General features: G+C 51.6%; 1 protein-coding gene across 2 annotated transcripts; it reads left to right on the top strand.

Annotated features, from left to right (window-relative positions):
- The first annotated feature begins 4,369 nt into the window (after nt 1-4,369).
- TMEM74B (transmembrane protein 74B) lies at nt 4,370-9,727 on the top strand. Of its 2 annotated transcripts, none has more exons than XM_036827391.1 (2): nt 4,370-4,396; nt 8,988-9,727. In XM_036827391.1, the coding sequence occupies exon 2, from the start codon at nt 9,029-9,031 to the stop codon at nt 9,725-9,727; it is 699 nt and encodes a 232-aa protein (XP_036683286.1). In that variant the 5' UTR covers nt 4,370-4,396; nt 8,988-9,028. The 2 variants fall into 2 exon arrangements, with proteins under 2 accessions (XP_036683286.1, XP_036683287.1); XM_036827392.1 differs by lacking the exon at nt 4,370-4,396 and adding an exon at nt 4,553-4,629.
- The last annotated feature ends 9,041 nt before the right edge of the window (nt 9,728-18,768 follow it).

Here is an 18,768-nt window from a genome sequence, read left to right as displayed (position 1 = left end):
CAAAGAGTTCCCATATACCCATACCCAATTTCTTCTATTATTAACACCTTATATTAGTATGATAAATTTGTTATAATTAATGAACCAATATTGATCCATTATTATTAGCTAAAGTCCACACTTTATTCAGATTTCCTTAGTATTTACCTAATGTCCTTTTTTCCTATTCCAGGATCTCATGCAGGACACCATAGTACATTTAGCCATCATGCATCTTTTTTTTTTTTTTTAATTTATTTATTTTTATTTATTTATGGCTGTGTTGGGTCTTCGTTTCTGCGCAAGGGCTTTCTCTAGTTGCGGCGAGCGGGGGCCACTCTTCATCGCGGTGCGCGGGCCTCTCGCTATCGCGGCCTCTCTTGTTGCGGAGCACAGGCTCCAGACGCGCAGGCTCAGTAATCGTGGCTCACGGGCCCAGTTGCTCCGCGGCATGTGGGATCTTCCCAGACCAGGGCTCGAACCCGTGTCCCCTGCATTGGCAGGCAGATTCTCAACCACTGCGCCACCAGGGAAGCCCTAGCCATCATGCATCTTTAAGGCTCCTCTTGACTGTGACAGTTTCTCAGACTTTCCTTGTTTTGACAGTTCTGAGGTCAGGTATTTTGTAAAATGTCCCTCAGTTGGGATTTGTGTGATGTTTATCTCATGGTTAGACTGGGGTTATGGGTTTTGTGAGAGAGATCACAGAGGTAAAGTGCCATTCCCATCACATCATATCAAGGATACATATTATTAACATAATTTGACTGTTGATGTTGACTTTGATCCCCTGGCTGAGGTAATCAGGTTTGTCAGTTTCTCCACTATAAAATTATCTCCACCCCCACTTCCATATTGTACTCTCTGAAAGGCACTGTGTTCAGCCCACACTTAAGAATTGGGGACTTATGCACAAATAATAGAGAATAAACTAGTGGTTACCAGTGGGGAGGGGGGAGGGACAATACAGAGGTTGGGGGGTGGGAGGTACAAACTATTGTGTGTAAGATAGGCTACAAGAATGTATTGTACAACCCGGGGGAATATAGCCAATATTTTGTAATAACTGTAAAGGGAATGTAACATTTAAAAATTGTATTAAAAAATCTCTACACAGAAGTCTAAAAAAAAAAAAAAAGAATTGGGGCGTTATGTTGCTCTTCCTTGAGGATGGAATATTTGGAATTCTGCATCAGAGATTTATCTTTTCCCCCCATTTTTTTTCATTTATCATATTTTAGGTTACAATCCAATATTTATTTTTTTGATCAAATTTCTCTAACTTTGGCTATTAGGAGCTCTTTTAGTCAGCCTCTATGTCCTTTGGCATACCCCCATCATTGTGTGTGTGTGTGTGTGTGTGTGTGTGTGTGTGTGTGTGTGTGTGCGTGTGGTTTGTTCCTTCCTTCCTTTCTGGCACTATCAGATGCTCCAGGCTTGTCTTGTACATTTCCTGCTCCAGTCCTAGAATCAGCCATTTCTCCCTGGTTCCTTTTATTGGAGAGTGGTATTAGAAACCAAGATCTGGGCACCAGGTGCGCTTGTTGCTATGCAGTGTCATGCAGCTAGGTCCTCTCAGCTGACAGAGAAAGGAAATATAGTGTATACTGACTTGTGTATATATACATTTATAGTTATCTATCACATGTATCATAAATATGTACTCATCTGTATCAATATTATGCTAAACATGAGTTCATACTGATAGCTCCAATTCTAATCCTTTACCACATGGATCATTCTAGGCTCCTCCTTGGGGTCATTTTTATCATAGCAATGTTGCCTAGTAACAGAGTGATATATGTTTATCTGTTTCCAAGGAAACAGAGCTAGACAGTTAACCAAAGGTCAAATTCTCATGCAGAAGAGGAAAAGTTTGTTAACTCTTTACTCACACAGATCAATGACTCCCCACTGCTCTGGGGATAAAGAACCAACTGCTTGGCTTACAAGGATTCTCAGACCTGACTCACGGATAGTCCAGCCTCATCTCCAACGTTCCTTATTGAGCCCTTCAGGGCAACCACCCTGGTCTCCGTCAAGCCTCACACTCACCATACTCTCTTCCACCCCAGGGCCCTTGCCCATGCCAGTCCCTCTGCTGGGCCTCTCTTCCTGCTGTCTTTACCTAGTTGCCTCCTATTCATCCTTTCAATCTCGGCTCAGTCCTCACTTCTGCAGGGGAGCCCGGAGCCATCCCCATCTCCCAGACTAGGTCAGCACCTTGCTGAAAGCTTGAACAGCACTATGTACCTTTGCTCTGTGGCAGTGTTACATTTACTTATCCTTTTCTCTCACTGGAATACAAACTTCTAGAGGGTAGGGATGAAGTCTACCTAATTAATCAGTATATAATAGGAGCTCAATAAATATTTGCTCATTTTCTCCATTCTTTATTCAATAAATATTTATTAAGGGCCTCCTATGTGTTGGCTCTTTTTCTAGTGTCTGGGGATACAGGAGGGAGGGAAACAGGCAAAGCTTCTGCCCCTTGACACATATTTTAGTGGTGGTGACAATAAAGAAAGAAATAAGCAACTGTCAGGAGTTGATAAATGCTATGGAGAAAAATTCAGAGTTAAGGAGTAAAGGGTACTGGGGCACTGCTAGTTTTAAAAGGATGATGTGGGAAGGTGTCTCTGAGAAGGCGACATTTGAGCAAAGACGTGAAGGAAGTGAGGGCGAGCTCTGGGGGTCTCAGGAAGAAGAGTGTCCCAGGCAGAAGGAACAGCAAAGGCAAAGGCTCTGAGGCAGGGCTGAGGGAGGGAACTGTGTGCACTTTACAGGGAGTATCTCATCTAATCCCTATAACCCTTACTAAGTCCATTAAACAGATGAGGAAACTGAACTCTGAGAGGGGACGAGGCCACACACCCATGAGTGGTGGAGCTGGGATTCTCTCGGGAGTCTGGTGCCACAGCCAGCTTCCTTTTGAAGTCCCTAACAATAGGTCAGGCTTCTGGAAGGCAGGAAGAGACTGAAGCCCTCCCATCCCCGGAGGTCCTGCCCAGGTCTCTGTCGCACTGGCCTTAAAAGCCTGGGCACCTGGCCTCCAGGGTGGCCTCCACTGTCCTGCTTATCAAGGATGGCACAGGCCTTTGGAGCAGGACAGGTCAGGTTCTCACATGAGGTGGCTTAGGAGCCAGGACAGGCATCCCCATCTGCCTGTCCTTCCAGATGGTTGACCTCTGCTGACCCTCCCAAAGCTCCTGGAGTCTGCATTTTCATGATTCCATTGGCAGAGGCGAACACTGAGGCTCAGAGAGGCGGGAGGACTTACCTGAGGCCACGAGAGTGAGCTGGCCACGGAGACTTCCGGAAACCCCATGATCTTCAGACCAAACTCCTCTCTGGGCTTGACCTGGGCCCCCAAAGAGGGAGAGTCTCCTTAACTTTTGTGCTCTAGGCACCTCACTTGATTCACCTTAATCTGAGCCCTTTAAAGGAGAGAAATAGTGAAATCTGCCCTACTCACCACCTGTTCACCCAAACCCACCGCTGGGCTCTGGGGGGGGGGGATCAGACAGGGGCCCTGTTCTCCAGGAGGTGCCAGTCTGATGAGGGAGGCTGGCACTTACTGAAAATCACAACTCTCAGAAGTAAGGACAATAACGCAGGCAAAGAGAGCGCTATAGGGGCCCCTGGGGCGAGAGAGTGTGCGGGGCAGCCAGCTAGGCTTCCCAGGGGAGGGGGCACTACAGCTGGGCCTTGGAGGGAGAAGGTGTGTGTGGCCATTGGCAATCCTCCAAGATAACACCCGTCTTGGGCTGTGTACCTCAGTGTCCCACAAAAAAAGAAGAGCAGGGAAAAAGGAGGAGCGCGCGCGCGCGCACGCGCGCGTGTGTGTTTGGGGGTGAGGGGTGGTCTTCAGAGGCTTCCTTTCAGCCTTCAGGTGGCGCCCTTGAGCCACGGAGCCGCAAACGCCAGAGAAGACTATCCCGACCTAAGGACCTCGGAGAGGACCATGGGTTGTGGGTTGAGGGCTGTGTGTGTGGGAGGGGGTGAGGAGCGGAGGAAGAGTGGGGGCTTGGCGCAGTAGGGGCTCCCAGCCGAGGGGCGAGGCCGGCAGCCGAGGGAGGGGTCTCTTTCGGTCCTCACCCCCGCGCCTCGCCCCTGCGCCCAGGCACCACGGGCTGAAGGCTTCAGTTCCCTAAGCCCAGGTGCTGGCGAAACAGATCTGCCCCAAGGGAGGGGGCGGGGAGGAGGATGGAGCCATGTCCCCCCACTCTCACCCTAGTCCGTTACCCTCCTCCCAGTGCCTCCCCGCGCTAACTCTCCCGGCGCCCTCGCCGGCCGCGGGCGGAGCTCGATCCGCTGCGCTCGGCGATCCCCGGCTCCCGCCCCTTCCCCGTCCCTCCCTCCCCGGAGCCCCCAGAGGCCGTGGCCGCCTCCGTACAGCCCCGCGCGGAGCGAGCAGGTAAGTGCGCCGCGGCAGCGTCTCCGGGCCGGGCCCGGACGGGAAGGGGGCGGGAGCCGGGGAGGGCGAGGAGGAGGCGGCGGCCGGGCCCGCTCCCTCCTGGGCTGCGCCGCAGCACAGACACCGGCGGGCGGGCACCGGCTGCGGGGAGGCGCACGGGGAGGAGGCGCCCTCGCCGTTGCCCGGCGCCCTCGCCTCCCGCGTGGGGAGGCAGTGAGGGAGGCCCGGCACAGGTACGCACGCGAAAAGGGGACTGCGAGGGGCGGCGGGAGACCGAGGGCCCGAGGCGGGGAGAGGCGGCCAAGGAGAGCTAGCCTGACCTCGCGGCCCGGCCGAAGGACACGAGGCGAGGGGACCCGGGCGCACGCCTGTCCTCGCAGATCCCGGCCTTCTTGGGCCGCCTGGCCGCCTGGCTACCGGCGCCGCTCGGCCCGGTCCGGCCTGGCCCGGCCCAGCGGCGTTTGTGGTCAAGGGCAGGAGCAGGGGGTGTGAGCTGCGGGCTGGCGGGCTGGCGGGCGCGCGGGTGCGGCGGGCAGTCGGGGTGCTGGGGCTTTCCGCGCGGAACTTTGGGTATAACAGCGTGGACATATCTGAGCGCCCAAGGCTTTGTGTACAACTCGTGCGTGTGTCTATCGATTGGGTTTTGTGAAGCTTACCCACTCCCGCCGTGCGTCTGTCTCCCCGCGTGTTAGTGCACACCAGTGGGTGAGGTGCTGGGCCTGGGGGGATCTTGGTGGATCTTACCAGTCCTGAGGGTAGTAAACTCTGTGTGTGTGTGTCTGTGTGTGTGTGTGTGTATGTGTGTAACCAGCTCTGTCCCTTGCTGGGGTGTGGGTACCACAGTGGTCTGTGGATCTGTGGCTCACACTGCGTGGCTTCCCATGTCTGTGAATGTTGCATGTGGAAAAGGCCCCTGGGGGTATAAGTGTGGAACTGGGGTGTGCTTTTCAGGTCCTGCTGGACTGCAGATGAAACTGGAGTGTTACTGGTACAGTTGTGGGGTGTGAGCAGTGGACACCAGCATCATTGTCAGCTTGTCTGTTTCTGCTTATGTTTTGGATAATTGACTGGGCATGCCCTTGTAAGTGGTGGGTATCTCTGAACCTGTGTGTCAGATACATAGCAACTCTAGGTAAGAGGGAACTTCCTTTTCCTCCACCCTCTTCCTAACTCTGCTGGCATCCTAAGGAAAAAGTTTTGGGTTCCTGCCAGGTGAAAGAGCCCTGCTCCAAGAATTTGGGTGTCCTGGGTTTTTTCTGGGATATGGAAACATCAATGTGTTGGTCTGGGAAGGGGGTTCCTGGGCCACTCCAGGGGCTGAGTTCTGTGGAGGATTCTGAAGACATGGGTGGGGGACCACATCTGGACACCAACTGGGCAGGAGTGGTCACTGCCAGTCCCTGTTACTGGCTGGGCACTCAGGAAAATGCTTTTGGTGCCAAAAGTAAAAAAAGCCAATGAACACACCTCTCCTCTTGGTTTACTGGAAAGTGGGAGCAGTCTGGGCAGAGCCTGGCCCTGAGTAGGCACTCCCCACCCGGTGTGTGGGAAGGACTGTCTGCCTGGGCAGGTTGCCAAACCATTCCTGAGGGCTGGCTGTGTTCCAAGCCCTGTGCAGGGGGCTGCGGACCCAGACATACCCCTGCCCTCAAGCTGCTCGTGGTTGATATTAAACAGTGGGATAAAGTAGAGAATCTACAAATGAGGCCTGGAAGACCAGGGAAGGAGGGCGGAATGATGCCACTGGTACAAGAGTATGTGGGTTTGCAGGCTTTTAAGTGATAACAATTCTTGGAGAACCTGCTTTCAACTCCTGGCCCCCACATGCATGCCATGGGATCTTGGCCACATTTTGTAAAATGGAGATAGTAATAACTGCTCCTGGGGCTTGTGAGGGTTATACACAATACTCCTGAGTGAAGTGCCTGCAATAGGGCCCAACAGGGAGTGTAGGTGCTCAGTAAACATTTATTAAATTGGAACTCAGGAAAAAGGGACATGGTCATAGAGATGGGTTGTAAGTGGAAACAGGCTTTGTACTCAGATGAAAGGCCCTGTGTGTGCTAAGAGGAGGTGTCTGATGCAAGTCCATGTTGGAAGGAAGATCAGAAAGATCGAAAAACGTGCCTTCCTGCCCTGAGGCTCTTTGAATTTCATTCATTCCATTCATTTTCACTTCATTCATTTGCTTATATCCACTCTCTCTCTCTCTCTCTCCCTCTCTCACACACACACACACACACACACACACACACTGAAGCACAGAGAACTGGAGAATAAATTCAGGCACACGAATGCAGAGGAAGGTCTAGAATCCTGTGTACGTGTGTGTAGACACACTAGGGCATATGAGCCACTCTGCACCTGGGGGTCTCTGTGCAGTGTGGAGACTTGGGTCTGTGGTGTATGTGCCCACAGAACATCAGTGTTCAGGGGGAACGGGGTAGTTCTGCTGTGGGATCAGGAGTTCTACATGCCAGGTGGGGCCTGTCGGGGGAGCACCAGATCTGCCTGAGGGAGGACTCCATCATCAGCTCCAGCTGAGTGTGGCTGTGAGGGAATGGGGGCTAGGGTGGTCACATTCTTTCCATTTGCAAGAGAAGCCAGGCATCCAAGGTTTAAAGTGTAAAATGTTCATTGCAGCACTATTTACAATAGCCAGGACATGGGACCAACCTAAGTGTCCATTGACAGATGAATGGATAAAGAAGATGTGGCACATATATACAATGGAATATTACTCAGCCATAAAAAGAAATGAAATTGAGTTATTTGTAGTGAGGTGCATGGACCTAGAGTCTGTCATACAGAGTGAAGTAAGTCAGAAAGAGAAAAACAAATACCGTATGCTAACGCATATATATGGAATCTAAAAAAAAAAAGGGGGGGGTACTGATGAACCTAGTTGCAGGGCAGGAATAAAGAGGTAGACATAGAGAATAGACTTGATGACATGGGGTGGGAGGGTGAAGCTGGGGCGAAGTGAGAGTAGCATCGACATATATACACTAAATGTAAAATAGTTGGCTGGTGGGAAGCAGCAGCATAGCACAGGGAGATCAGTTCGGTGCTTTGCGATGACCTACAGGGGTAGCATAGGAAGGATGGGAGGGAGGCTCAAGAGGGAGGGGACATGGGGCATGTGTATGCATATGGCTGATTCGCTTTGTTGTGCGACAGAAACTAACACAGTATAGTAAAGCAATTATACTCCAATAAAGATCTATTTAAAAAAATAAATAAAAAAATGAAGTGTAAAATCTTTTGCTTTTTATATATTGGCAACTGCTTCACCAAAAACCAGATGAACAGACCAGAAACAAAATGAAGCAAAACTTCTATGAGCCAAATATGGCCCATGGGCTGTAAGCTGGTATCCTTTGGCACATGTGCTGTCTGTCTCTCTGTGTGGGTGTGTATTCAGGTACTTGGGTAGGGTGTCTCCTCTTTGAGCAGAGAGTACCCCCTTACCCGCTCCTCTCCCAGCTCCCCTTCTGTGGTCCGCATCCAGGTCCTCCCATCTTCTATTTACATAAAGGCATTTGGCCTTGACCTCAGTCATGGCTCTCAAATATGCTCCTTTCTCTTTGCCCTCTCAGCTTCCATGCCTCCCCTGACCACGCTGGGTTCCTCCCTGGACCCCTGGCCTCCACTCTCCTCCTTCCCCATCCTGTCTGTCCTCCATGCAGCAGCCAGAGAGAGCTTTCCAGAACCTAGGCGATGTTAGCCTTCGCATCCCCAACACCTTGCCTCCCTGGCTCCTTGGCCTGGTTTTCAGAGTCCTTAGCGAGCTGGTCCCAGCTGACCTCCAAGGCACCCCTTCTCCCTCTCCAGAATGCCCTTGTCCCCTCTCACTGCTGGGGGATTTCCCACTCATCCTCCAAGGTTTGGCTTAAATGCCACCAACTCCTAGAAGCTTCCCTAACTTTCTCCTCTTTGTTCTTACGACCCCTTCATCTCTACCCCTTCCCCTGCCCCCAGTCATTCTCACTTCATCACAACAGTGTCCATTAATTGAACTGGCAGGGGCCTTAAATGCCTTATTTTATGAAATCCTCACATCATCCCTATGAGGGAGACATTTGGCTTATTCACATTTAACAGATGAGACAATTGAGTCTGGAAAGGTCACCTCACTTGCCTAAGCTCAAGTGGTGACGCTGGGATTAGAACCTATCTACTGTATTTAAATTCCCTCCATCATAATAATAGCTCATTGCTGATACTTACTGAGTACTTACTATTCTGAGCACTTTATATGGATTAACTCAATCCCTATATCAGCCCTGTTAAGTAGGGAGTGGTAGTATTACTGTCATTTAATATAGAGGGAAACAGGCCCAAAGAGGATACGGGAATTGCCCAAAGCCCCATGCCCGCCAGTGGTGAGGCAGGATCCTAGCGCGGATTGGGTCTCACTGCTCTGTCATTGTCTTATTCCCTGCCTCCCCCTCTGGCTGGCGGGCTCCCCCCGGTGGAAACTGGGCCTGACTCACCTTCACATCTCTCGGGGCCTTCTGTGATGTCTGGCACCAGCAGGCTCTCAGTAGAGGTTTGCTAAATTCCACTGACTTTCTGTTTCCTCTTCTAGCTGCCAAGCGGCCAAGGGATGAGCTGGGGCCCGCCTTCCCAATGGCATCTCCCCCTGGTCTGGAACTGAAGACACTGAGCAATGGTCCCCAGGCCCCAAGGAGACCAGCTCCTCTGGGTCCAGCGGCCCCACGCAGGGAGGGTGTGGAGAATGCCTGCTTCTTTGCGGAGGAGCACGAGACTCATTTCCAGAACCCTGGGGATGCCAGACTGTGCAGCTCCCCCAGCCCCCCTGAGGGCGTCCCCTCATGGCCCCGATCCCAGAGGGACGCCCTGTCCCTGCGTTCAGAAGAGGGGCCAGGCCTGGAGCCTGTGAGCCGCCCGGTGGATTACGGCTTCGTTTCCGCTCTGGTTTTCCTGGTGAGCGGGATCCTCCTGGTGGTGACTGCGTACGCCATCCCCCGAGAGGCGCGTGTCAACCCGGACACAGTGTCAGCACGGGAGATGGAACGACTAGAAATGTACTATGCGCGCCTGGGCTCACACCTGGACAAGTGCATCATTGCAGGCCTGGGGCTGCTCACAGTGGGCGGCATGCTTTTGTCCGTGCTGCTGATGGTCTCCCTGTGCAAGGGAGAGCTGTACCGCCGGCCGGACTTCGTCCCTGGCAGGGGCTCCAGGAAGACCTACGGCTCCATTAACCTGCGCATGAGACAGCTCAGTGGGGATGGGAGCCAGGCCCTGGTGGAGAACGAAGTCGTCCAGGTCTCGGAGACCAGCCGCACCCTCCAGGGGTCTTAAGTAAGAGCCCACCCTATCTGGCTGCTTCAGCTTCAGGGCTACAAGGCCCCCGAGTCTGGGGTTTCGGACTGAGCTCCACATAGGGCCCCGTGGAAGGAGTCCTGGGTGCTGGAGGAGGAGCTTGGGGCCTGGCCCAGGCTTTGCTTGGGAGAGCTGCCCCCGATCTGTTTTGTAGTTTGAGGTTTTGCATAAGGTTTTGTTTGAAGGATGGCTTCTGCTGCTAAAAATACAAAAGTTTGGAAACTGCTGCCCTTGGAGGATGAGTTTCTTGGCCTGTCCGAGGATTGAGAGCTGTCTGAAAGGCTGCCCATCCTGTTCCCCATGCCTTGGGGAATTCCGGGTCCTCTGCTGTCCTCATCAGCCATGTTTGGGTGTTGGGCAAACTTGGCTTTGAGCCCTGACTGTCTAAGGTGGGAGGTGGCTTCATGACGAGGGGAGAAGTCAGCCCTGGGATGACCTCCCCACTCCAGGCCTCAGTCCCCCTGACTGTGAGGTGAGAGGGATGGCCCCTCCAGTTCTGCCCTAGGAATTCCTATATGGAATGGGAGCCCAGTTTCTGCATCTGGCCGCTCCTTCAGGGGACGAGAGTGTCTGGCAGGTGCTGACCATTCTCTGACCCAGTGTTGGTGGCCACCAGTGTCACACAGCCAGCATCTCACACGGTCCTGTTAAAGGACCCCCTAAGTCCTCAGGTTAGACTGGGCTAAATCCAGAGTTTGCTACAGCCTGGTCTTGGTCTTGGGATTGAATTACCTGCAGTGACTAGATCTTAGCACACATTTTACAAAGTCATGTGCACAGTTTTCACTAACTCCCTGGACAAGGGCGGGGGGATGTTTCAAACAGGAAAGGGTAGGGGCTTTGTTGTATTTCTGTGGACACAGTGTGGGCCTTCATTACCTCCCCTTCCTCAATAGTATGTCTCTTAGGCCTGACCTTATTCTGGTAACAGAAAAAAAATTTTTTTTTAATGCTGAATTTGTAACCTTCCTTCCCCAACTCCCCTAGCTGTAAAGTGCAGCCCCAATTTATTTAGGGAGAAATCAGGCACATTCTGGTGGCCTGAAAATTCTAGCCACATTGATCACATTTGTTCTGTTTCTCTTGTCGAGTGTTTCCAGGCTCTGTCCAAACTCTCTTTAAACTACTGACAAAGAAAGGAAGTGGGCCCTAGCGGGCAAGGAGATAAAGGTGTTTGAGGACTGGGGGAGGGCATCGTCCATTCTGAAAGGCCCTAGAGGGCTTTGAGAGTACGTGCCTTCTAGGCCACTGGTGTGAAGACTCTAAAGGGGTCATTTCTGTGAGCCCCCGACCCATGCAGGTCCTACGTACTCCACCTCAGTTGGCCATGTGGGACATTGATCCTAACTGACTCTTCAGGGTGGGAGGATAGGGTGGGCATGGGGTCTGTAGGCTAGAGCAGCCCTGATTATCTGTAACCTGAGCCTTCAGTCCGGTGAGTTGAACATCTGGGCAGTGTAACATCATAGCTTCTATGACAGATCAAATATCTGCTCCTGCTGACAGGTTTTGCCAGGAGTAGGGGGCTGGGGGAGGGCTGGAGGGGACAAAGGCTATTCAGCTTGGCCTGCCAGGTTCTGTTCCTGGTGTTTAAGAGGTGCGGTTTGAAAAGGACAAAGCCTCAAGATGGTGAAAGATTCACAAGTCAAGTCTCCAAGTGAGGAGTGGAGGCAGAAAGTGGCATGAGCCATTCTAGGTAGTAGAATTGAACATCCCAAATGATGGGCCTTTCATATCCATAATGATAATAAAAATATCAATCCAAGCCAAATGGATTATTGTGAGATATTGTCAGTTTAAATGCAATGGATTGTTTTTAGGGGCTAAATCTATTAGAAGATTAAATCTAGATTAAACCAGGAATCTCAGGTTTTCTCTAAGTCAGAGAAGCCAGCTTTGCATCCTAATACAGAAACTCCTTTAGGAAATGTGTAAAAGGGATGGAGGCAGTCATTACTTTGTCAATGTGTTACGAAAACTTGAGCGATGCCAAAAACATTTCCCCAAGATTGCAGCTGAGATCTCCCAGCCAGTGGATCAGAAACAGGGTCAGGAGGGAGCATGGCGTAGGGTGCCGAGAACTTTCTTCGCAGGTTTTTTGGGGGTAGGTGTGAAGTGGTCCCAAGGGACCCTGTGGTAGCCGAAATGTGCCTCATCTGCAGGAAATCCCTCTCCCACCCGACAGTCTACTAGGGTCCCCAAACCTTGCTTTTCCTGGTGTATGAGAACAGATAACTGATTTTGGAGTTGGTAAAACCTGGGTTTGAATCCAGGGTCTGCCATTTATTGTCTGTGTGGCCTTGGGCAAGGTACTCTGTCTCTGAGTATCCTGAGTATTGTTTTCTTTGGGAAGTGGGAGGAATGAAACTTCGGCCTCAGTCTCCTTGCGGGGAGAGGGGGGTTGGTGAAAATCATAGAGAAGTTAGAGGCCTGAGTGTATGAGGTCCAGTTACCATGTTCACGCTCCTTCCCCACGCCAGTTGAAGATAACTGGATTAGGCCTAAAACCTCAGGGTCAACCCTTCTTACTTCTCTCGAGCCTCCCATTCTACCCATCAGCAGATCTTGCTGGTTCCACCTTTGGAATCTGACCCCTGCCCGCCCCTCAGCCATAACTGCCTGGCTCAGGTTGCTCATTAGTGCCCTAATTCCTCTACTCTGCCCCAGTTCATGTTCCACTCTGCGGCCAGGCAGATCCTATTCAAAGGTTAATTCGGTCAGGTAGCTCCTCTGCTCGAAACTGTCCTATGGCTCCCTCTCATTCCAGGCAAAAGCCACCTTTCTCGCCAGTCAAGGGTAGATTTACCATCCAGGCTCCTCACTTGCCCAGGCTCCTTCCAAGGCCCTGGGTCAAACTTTTATTTGTAATTTTGTTTTTTTAAAAGAGGACAGCTCCCTAAATTGCATAAGCTTCAGGTCCATCCCTCACAGTGGCCTATAAAAGGCCTACACAATCTGGGCCCTGTGCCTCTCTGACCTTATCTCCCACCCTAGCCTCTGCTCACTCCACGGCAGCCATGCTTGCCTCCTGGCAGGCACACTCAACATGCCAGGCACACTCCCACCTCAGGGCCTTTGCACTTGCTGCTCCTGGAAGGCACCCCTGCCCTGTGGGCCTTTGGGCAAACTATTCTACCTCTCTGGTCTTTCAGAGTGAGACTAGAAACCTTCCCACTCTGCCTTCTCTTGGGACTGAGGGGATCAGGAAACACAAGAAGAGGGCTTTCCAAAGTTAAGACCATGGTACCATGTCTGGAGCGCTTTGGAAGGGCAAGAGGAAGGGGAGGAAATGAGGCATTATGAAGAAGCCACAGGAGGCAGGGTTCTAACGGTTCTGTCTGGGAGGAAAGGGGAGGGTCAGTGGCACTGACAAGAGGCAAGGAGATGCCCTCCAGTTGGGTCTGTTGGTTTCTCCCGAGAGAGTGGGCTCCTCTTGATGTCCCCAAGGAGATGAGTTTCAGCTAAGGGAAGGAGAAGCTTGCTGAGATTCTGCCTGGGTTGGAGTGATAGGGAAGTCCTTGTCAGTGGAGGTACATTAGCATTTACTGGTCAGATGTTGGGTGTCTTCAGGGAGAAGGCATAGTGGAGTTGGGTAGGATTTAGTCACAAGGCTCCCCAGGGTCCCAACTCCCCTCCTTGGAGGAGAGCCTCTGCCCCAATGGCCAGAGCCTGGCTAAAGACAGTAGCAACCCTGGCCCTCTGTATCTTCTTTTCTTTGGCCCCAACACCCTCTTCCCAAGGCCAACCCTCTTCCTGGGTCGGGTTGTCCTTGAGCAAATGGGCAGGCCCAGGAGATCTGAATGGTGCAGAGGGCGGCAGGATTACTGCCTTCCTCCTCCAAGGGGACCAAGCACTTCTGAGCTTTCTCCCTACTCCAGTCTCAGAGGGATTGGGGGCAGAGCGCCTTACGGAGAGAGTCCGGTGAGGAGCGCCCACCATGTAATAGTATAAGGGTACTGGCTCTGGGGTCGGATGGCCTGGATGCTTAGTGGATGTCTAATTCCTCTGAGCTGCTGTTTCTTCATCTGTTAAATGATAGCACCTTCCCCATAAGGCATAGTGAGCAGTAAATGAAATACCTGTAAAGCACTTAGCATAGTGCCTGGCACTTCATAATTCACTCAATAATGTTAACTATTCATTTGTCCGTTCATTCACACCTATCTGTATTCTTCCCTGGGTGGGGCACTACAGGGACACATGGGCCCTGCCCCTGGGGAAACAGGACAGTGCCCAGAGGGCTGTGTATGTGGGGCCAGGTGGGGGAGTGTTGGCACAGAGGGGGTATCTGATTAAGTTGGGGTCAGAAAAGCCTTTCCCGGAAGGGGTGATGTCTAATAGGATTCTTTTTTTTTTTTTAAACAGGAAGTAGGACTTATAAATTTATTTATTTATTTATGGCTGTGCTGGGTCTTCGTTTCTGTGCGAGGGCTTTCTGTAGTTGCGGTGAGCGGGGGCCACTCTTCACCACGGTGCGCGGGCCTCTCACTGTCGCGGCCTCTCCCGTTGCGGAGCACAGGCTCCAGACGCGCAGGCTCAGCAGCCGTGGCTCACGGGCCTAGTTGCTCTGCGGCATGTGGGATCTTCCCAGACCGGGGCACGAACCCGCGTCCCCTGCATTGGCAGGCAGATTCTCAACCACTGCGCCACCAGGGAAGCCCAGGATTCTTAAACAATGAGGCAGTATCCAGTGTGGGGTGAGAATGGGGAGCAGGAAATGTATTCCGAGCAGAGAGGAAAAGCATGAGCAGAGGCTCAGAGGCAGCCTGGTGTGTACTGGGGAGGGGCAGGGGTGGGCGGGAGTCCTGCAGGTTCTGGGCTGGAGTGTTGAGATGAGGCATGCTGAAGAGCAGGGCCATCATAGTGGGGGCTCGCATTTCATCATCTACAGCCTGGGGGCAACCACAGTCCTTAACTCACAGGGTTGTTAGGAGGACTCGGAGTTCATACTGGTATAGCGCATACCTAGGGGCCTGGTACGTGGGGAGAACCCACTGTCAGCCATATGATTGCTTATAGATGTGTGTGGCAGGAAGACTCTTCTTTTTTTTTAAATTTATTTATTTTATTTATTTTATTTTTGGCTGCGTTGGGTCTTCTTTGCTGCGTGTGGGCTTTCTCTAGTTGCGGTGAGCGGGGGCTACTCTTCGTTGCGGTGCTCGGGCTTCTCATTGTGGTGGCTTCTCTTGTTGTGGAGCACGGGCTCTAGGCGCCTGGGCTTCAGTAGTTGTGGCACATTGGCTCAGTAGCTGTGGCTCGCGGGCTCTAGAGCACAGGCTCAGTAGTTGCAGCTCATGGGCTTAGTTGCTCCACGGCATGTGGGATCTTCCTGGACCAGGGCTCGAATCTGTGTCCCCTGCATTGGCAGGCGGATTCTTAACCACTGCACAACCAAGGAAGCCCCAGGAAGACTCTTCTGAGGGCAGGTGCATTGTAGGGGTGATGCTGGCGTTGGGGAGGCCAGTCCATGGGACTGTCCAACTGCAGCCAGAGGACATAACCTTGAACTCCAGGCCTCCATCTCTGCAGCCTGTCCCTTCTCAGCCTCCGAGCTGCCAAGGTCGAGGTGGAGGCTGCTGTTCTCCTGGGCCTGGGGGAAGGTTAGTGAGTGGAAGGATCTTCTGGCAGGAAAGCTGGCCCCAGGGGAGCAGGGAGGACAGGGGAACAAGGCGGCTGCCATGCCAACCTTTTCGCGGGTGGGAGGGCATCGGAGCCAATAATGACTTAGGGTAAAGGGCATTCAGAAAAGGCCATCTCTCTCCCTCTCCCAATTCTTTTCAACCAGTCTCTCCCTATCCTCCTCTTTTTTATTTCTCTGTGTCTACATCTCCTTTCACTAAAGCCACTCCTGGGGGTTAGGCACCCACAGGTGAGTTGCTACTATTGCTGACTCACCTGCCAGCCATCTGATTCTCCTCCTGAGAGTTTCCACCCTCCCCCGCCAAAGATGAAAGAAGGGCCCCAAATGCAAATGCCTGTACAGCTTGGCAGGTGACATTCCCGAATGAAGCAGGTGGCGGTGAACAGCAGTGGCAGGATTAAAGGGGTGCCTGCTTCAGCTGGCTAGCTGTTGCCCTGGTGAATGGGCTCAGGGTTGCCAGAGCTCCTGACTTCTCAAGAGCAGCTGGACATCTGGAGCTTTGCGTGGGTAAAAGGATGCTGAAAGGGATTATCCCACTGCCTGAGAGTTGTGACGGGCCAGAACTGAGGACAAGGGAGTGTCCAATGAGATGCCACCTGCTGGGGCCAGACATCCACCCCCTCCCTGGCCCAGGGCTTACTGAGTCACTCATAGAGATGGGGGCACCCTCAAGAAGTGGACTAGACTGCCTCCCAGCTGGAGGCTCACTGAACTACAAGGTCTGCAGACCACTTGAGTGTTTCCCATCCAAGATCCTTCGTTCTTTCAACAAAGACTTAAGCACCATTCTGTGCTAGGTTTTGAGGTATAGCACCAAACAGATGAAAAAGGTTTGGGAAGTATTCTTTTTTGTTTGTTTGTTTTGTTTCTTCTTTTTTTTTTTGATCGGCAGCTAAGTTTGCCATCAGTTTTATTTTTTTTTCCCCATCTTTGGCTTGATTGTGTCTTTTGGCTGGATACCCACCAAGAGGCAAACCCAGTTTACAGGTGACAAAATTAATTTCATATTCTTCTTTACTGTTATAATGTGGCTACTAGAAAAAATTTAATTATATATGTGGTTGTCATTGTATGCCTATTGGACAGCACTGGTCTATATGTTTCAGCCAAGTATTATATGTATATACATGTATGTGCACATGATATATCTATAACATGGCTTATATCATCTTTCCATAGCATCTATCACCGTCTTATTACCAAACACTTAGAGAGAACTGTTCAATGTCAAAGTGAGTGCCAGCCTTTCAACGTCAGCTGAAAGGGCTGCCCCCATCATCTGAAGTATCCACTTCCAAAGCAGAGAGTACCTGTTGACTCAGTCTGACTCATCTGCCTGACTGACCTTAGTCTGATGTTGCAGAGCCTTGGCAGAGATGACAAACCTCTTGGGAATGTTTTTATTTTTTCTCATAACCTTACTAGTTCAGAAAGGATTATAACCATCCTGCCAACGGGTATGCACTCCAAATGGCCACACATCCTGGATTAGGCAGGAAATGACTAGGAAAGTATTCTTGAGAGGGCTTGACAAGTATCTTCTGGAGCTCGTGAATTAGTGTGAACATGGAGATGAGGTCTATTTCTGACCTGGAGAATTTCTGATGTGGGAGGCCCATGCAAACAGCCCACGCTGGCTTGAAGGGATGATGGTGCTGGGAATCAGGGAGGAATAAGGGCAGTCCTGCATCCCCTCCCAGTGTTCTGAGGCCCTTGAAGGTAGGCAGGTGAGAGGAGGCTGGAGCTGTGGGGTGGCACAGGTAGCTATGCAGCCCAGCATACTACTTCAAGAAGCAGAGGGGCTATGAGCCTCTTACGGACTGAGAGAGACCCTCACTACTCTCTGAGAGTCCAGGATAAAGCTCTCAACACCCCCCCCCCAAATTTGGCATGTTGTCTACTGAAGACTCCAGCATCAAAAACAAACAAAACCTCAGCATGAGTTAGAGTAAGAGCACCTCCCCTGGCCCATCATCATGGCTAGTGAAGAGACACTTCATTTTCCTCCCTTCTTCCTCCCCATCCCACCACAGTGGAGGAGCAAGGGTTCAAAAGGGGTCAGAGGAGACCTCTTGGAACTGGATATAAGTTGGAAAGTTTTAAACTGGACTGGACTGAATTTGAAAATCAAAGTGACCAGTTAGTTATTGGTTGGGCCCTAGATGCTGAGATGAGAAAGGGGGATTTGACAGAGGTTAGTCGGATAAAAGAAAACACTTCATGTTTCTACATTTCAGTGAACCCATTATGCGTTATACACATTAGACCAAATATAGTGTTCTTTCTGTGCCAGGCACTCTTCTAAGTCTTTACATCTACTAGCTCACTTAAACCTCACAACCATCTTGGAGAGTGGGTGCTATCATTACTTCCATTTTACAGATGAGGAAGCTGAGGCACAGTCAGGCTAAGTGACTTTCCCAAGGTCACACAGCTGGTAAATAGCAGAGTCAAGACTCAAATTTAATAGCATGCAGGCCAGTCAGAGCACGTTTGTGGATCTGGGCTGTGGGCTGCCACTTTGAGGCTCGTGGTGTAGACATGAATTGGGAAGCTCTGTGGGGGAGAGGAGGGGACAGTTGGGGGAGCACTGAACTTGGGCAGACCCATGGCCTACTTAAATCATGGAATCTCACAGGTGAGCAGGATCTTGGAGGCAGTCAAGCCCACCTTTATCCCCATTTTACTACTGGGGAAAACCAAAAAGGGGGGTGGAACTTGCCCAGGGGCCCCATGGCTCAGGCCACCTCTCTTCTTCCTAGGCTTCTCATGTGAATTTATGTCCTAGGAATCAAGAAGCGTACAGGATGAAACTGTGCTCCTGTGGCTCTAATCTGAAGGAGAGAGGGAAGGCGGGGCTCTGCCTTGGAGGCAGGATACCTGGGTTCAGGTCTCCTTCTCTTAGGGATGCCTGCCTGTCCCCAGGGGAGGGCCACCCTGGATTGGGGAGCAGCAGACACAAGCTTACCCTGGCCCAAAAGCTACCTCTTGCAGCTGCGCATAGGTGGGCGCTGACCAGGGTGCTGAACCTGTATGGCCCCTTCCCCTTACAGCCTCGCTGAGGGAAGAAAAGGAAGCGGGAGGGAAGGGGATTCTCCTATTTTTGTACCTCAGAGACCAACATGACTGTTTTGGGTACTGTTTAGTAGGAAAGCCTTGGGCTAGGATTTCTGTGGTCTTTGTGGCATAGGTAAGGTCACTCAACTGCTCTGGACCTGCTTTTTATCTGTTCAATGGGGAGAGTAGCTCCCATCCTACCAAACTCAGAAGGCTGGGGCGAGCATCACTTGTGGTCAGAGCACAGAGTCCAAGGCCATTTCTGAGGCCCAGTGAAGCCTCTCAGGAGATCACCCTTACAGAGAGGCTTTGTGGGCCTGTT

The sequence above is a fragment of the Balaenoptera musculus genome, chromosome 15, assembly GCF_009873245.2.
Source record: "Balaenoptera musculus isolate JJ_BM4_2016_0621 chromosome 15, mBalMus1.pri.v3, whole genome shotgun sequence".
Lineage (NCBI taxonomy): Eukaryota > Metazoa > Chordata > Mammalia > Artiodactyla > Balaenopteridae > Balaenoptera > Balaenoptera musculus.
Note: the sequence above shows the minus strand (reverse complement) of the source record. Positions and strands in the feature narration are given on the sequence as shown.

What these genes read in the sequence shown, in the direction of transcription:
- TMEM74B (XM_036827391.1), top strand. Translation starts at nt 9,029, where the DNA reads ATGGCATCTCCCCCTGGTCTGGAACTGAAGACACTGAGCAATGGTCCC.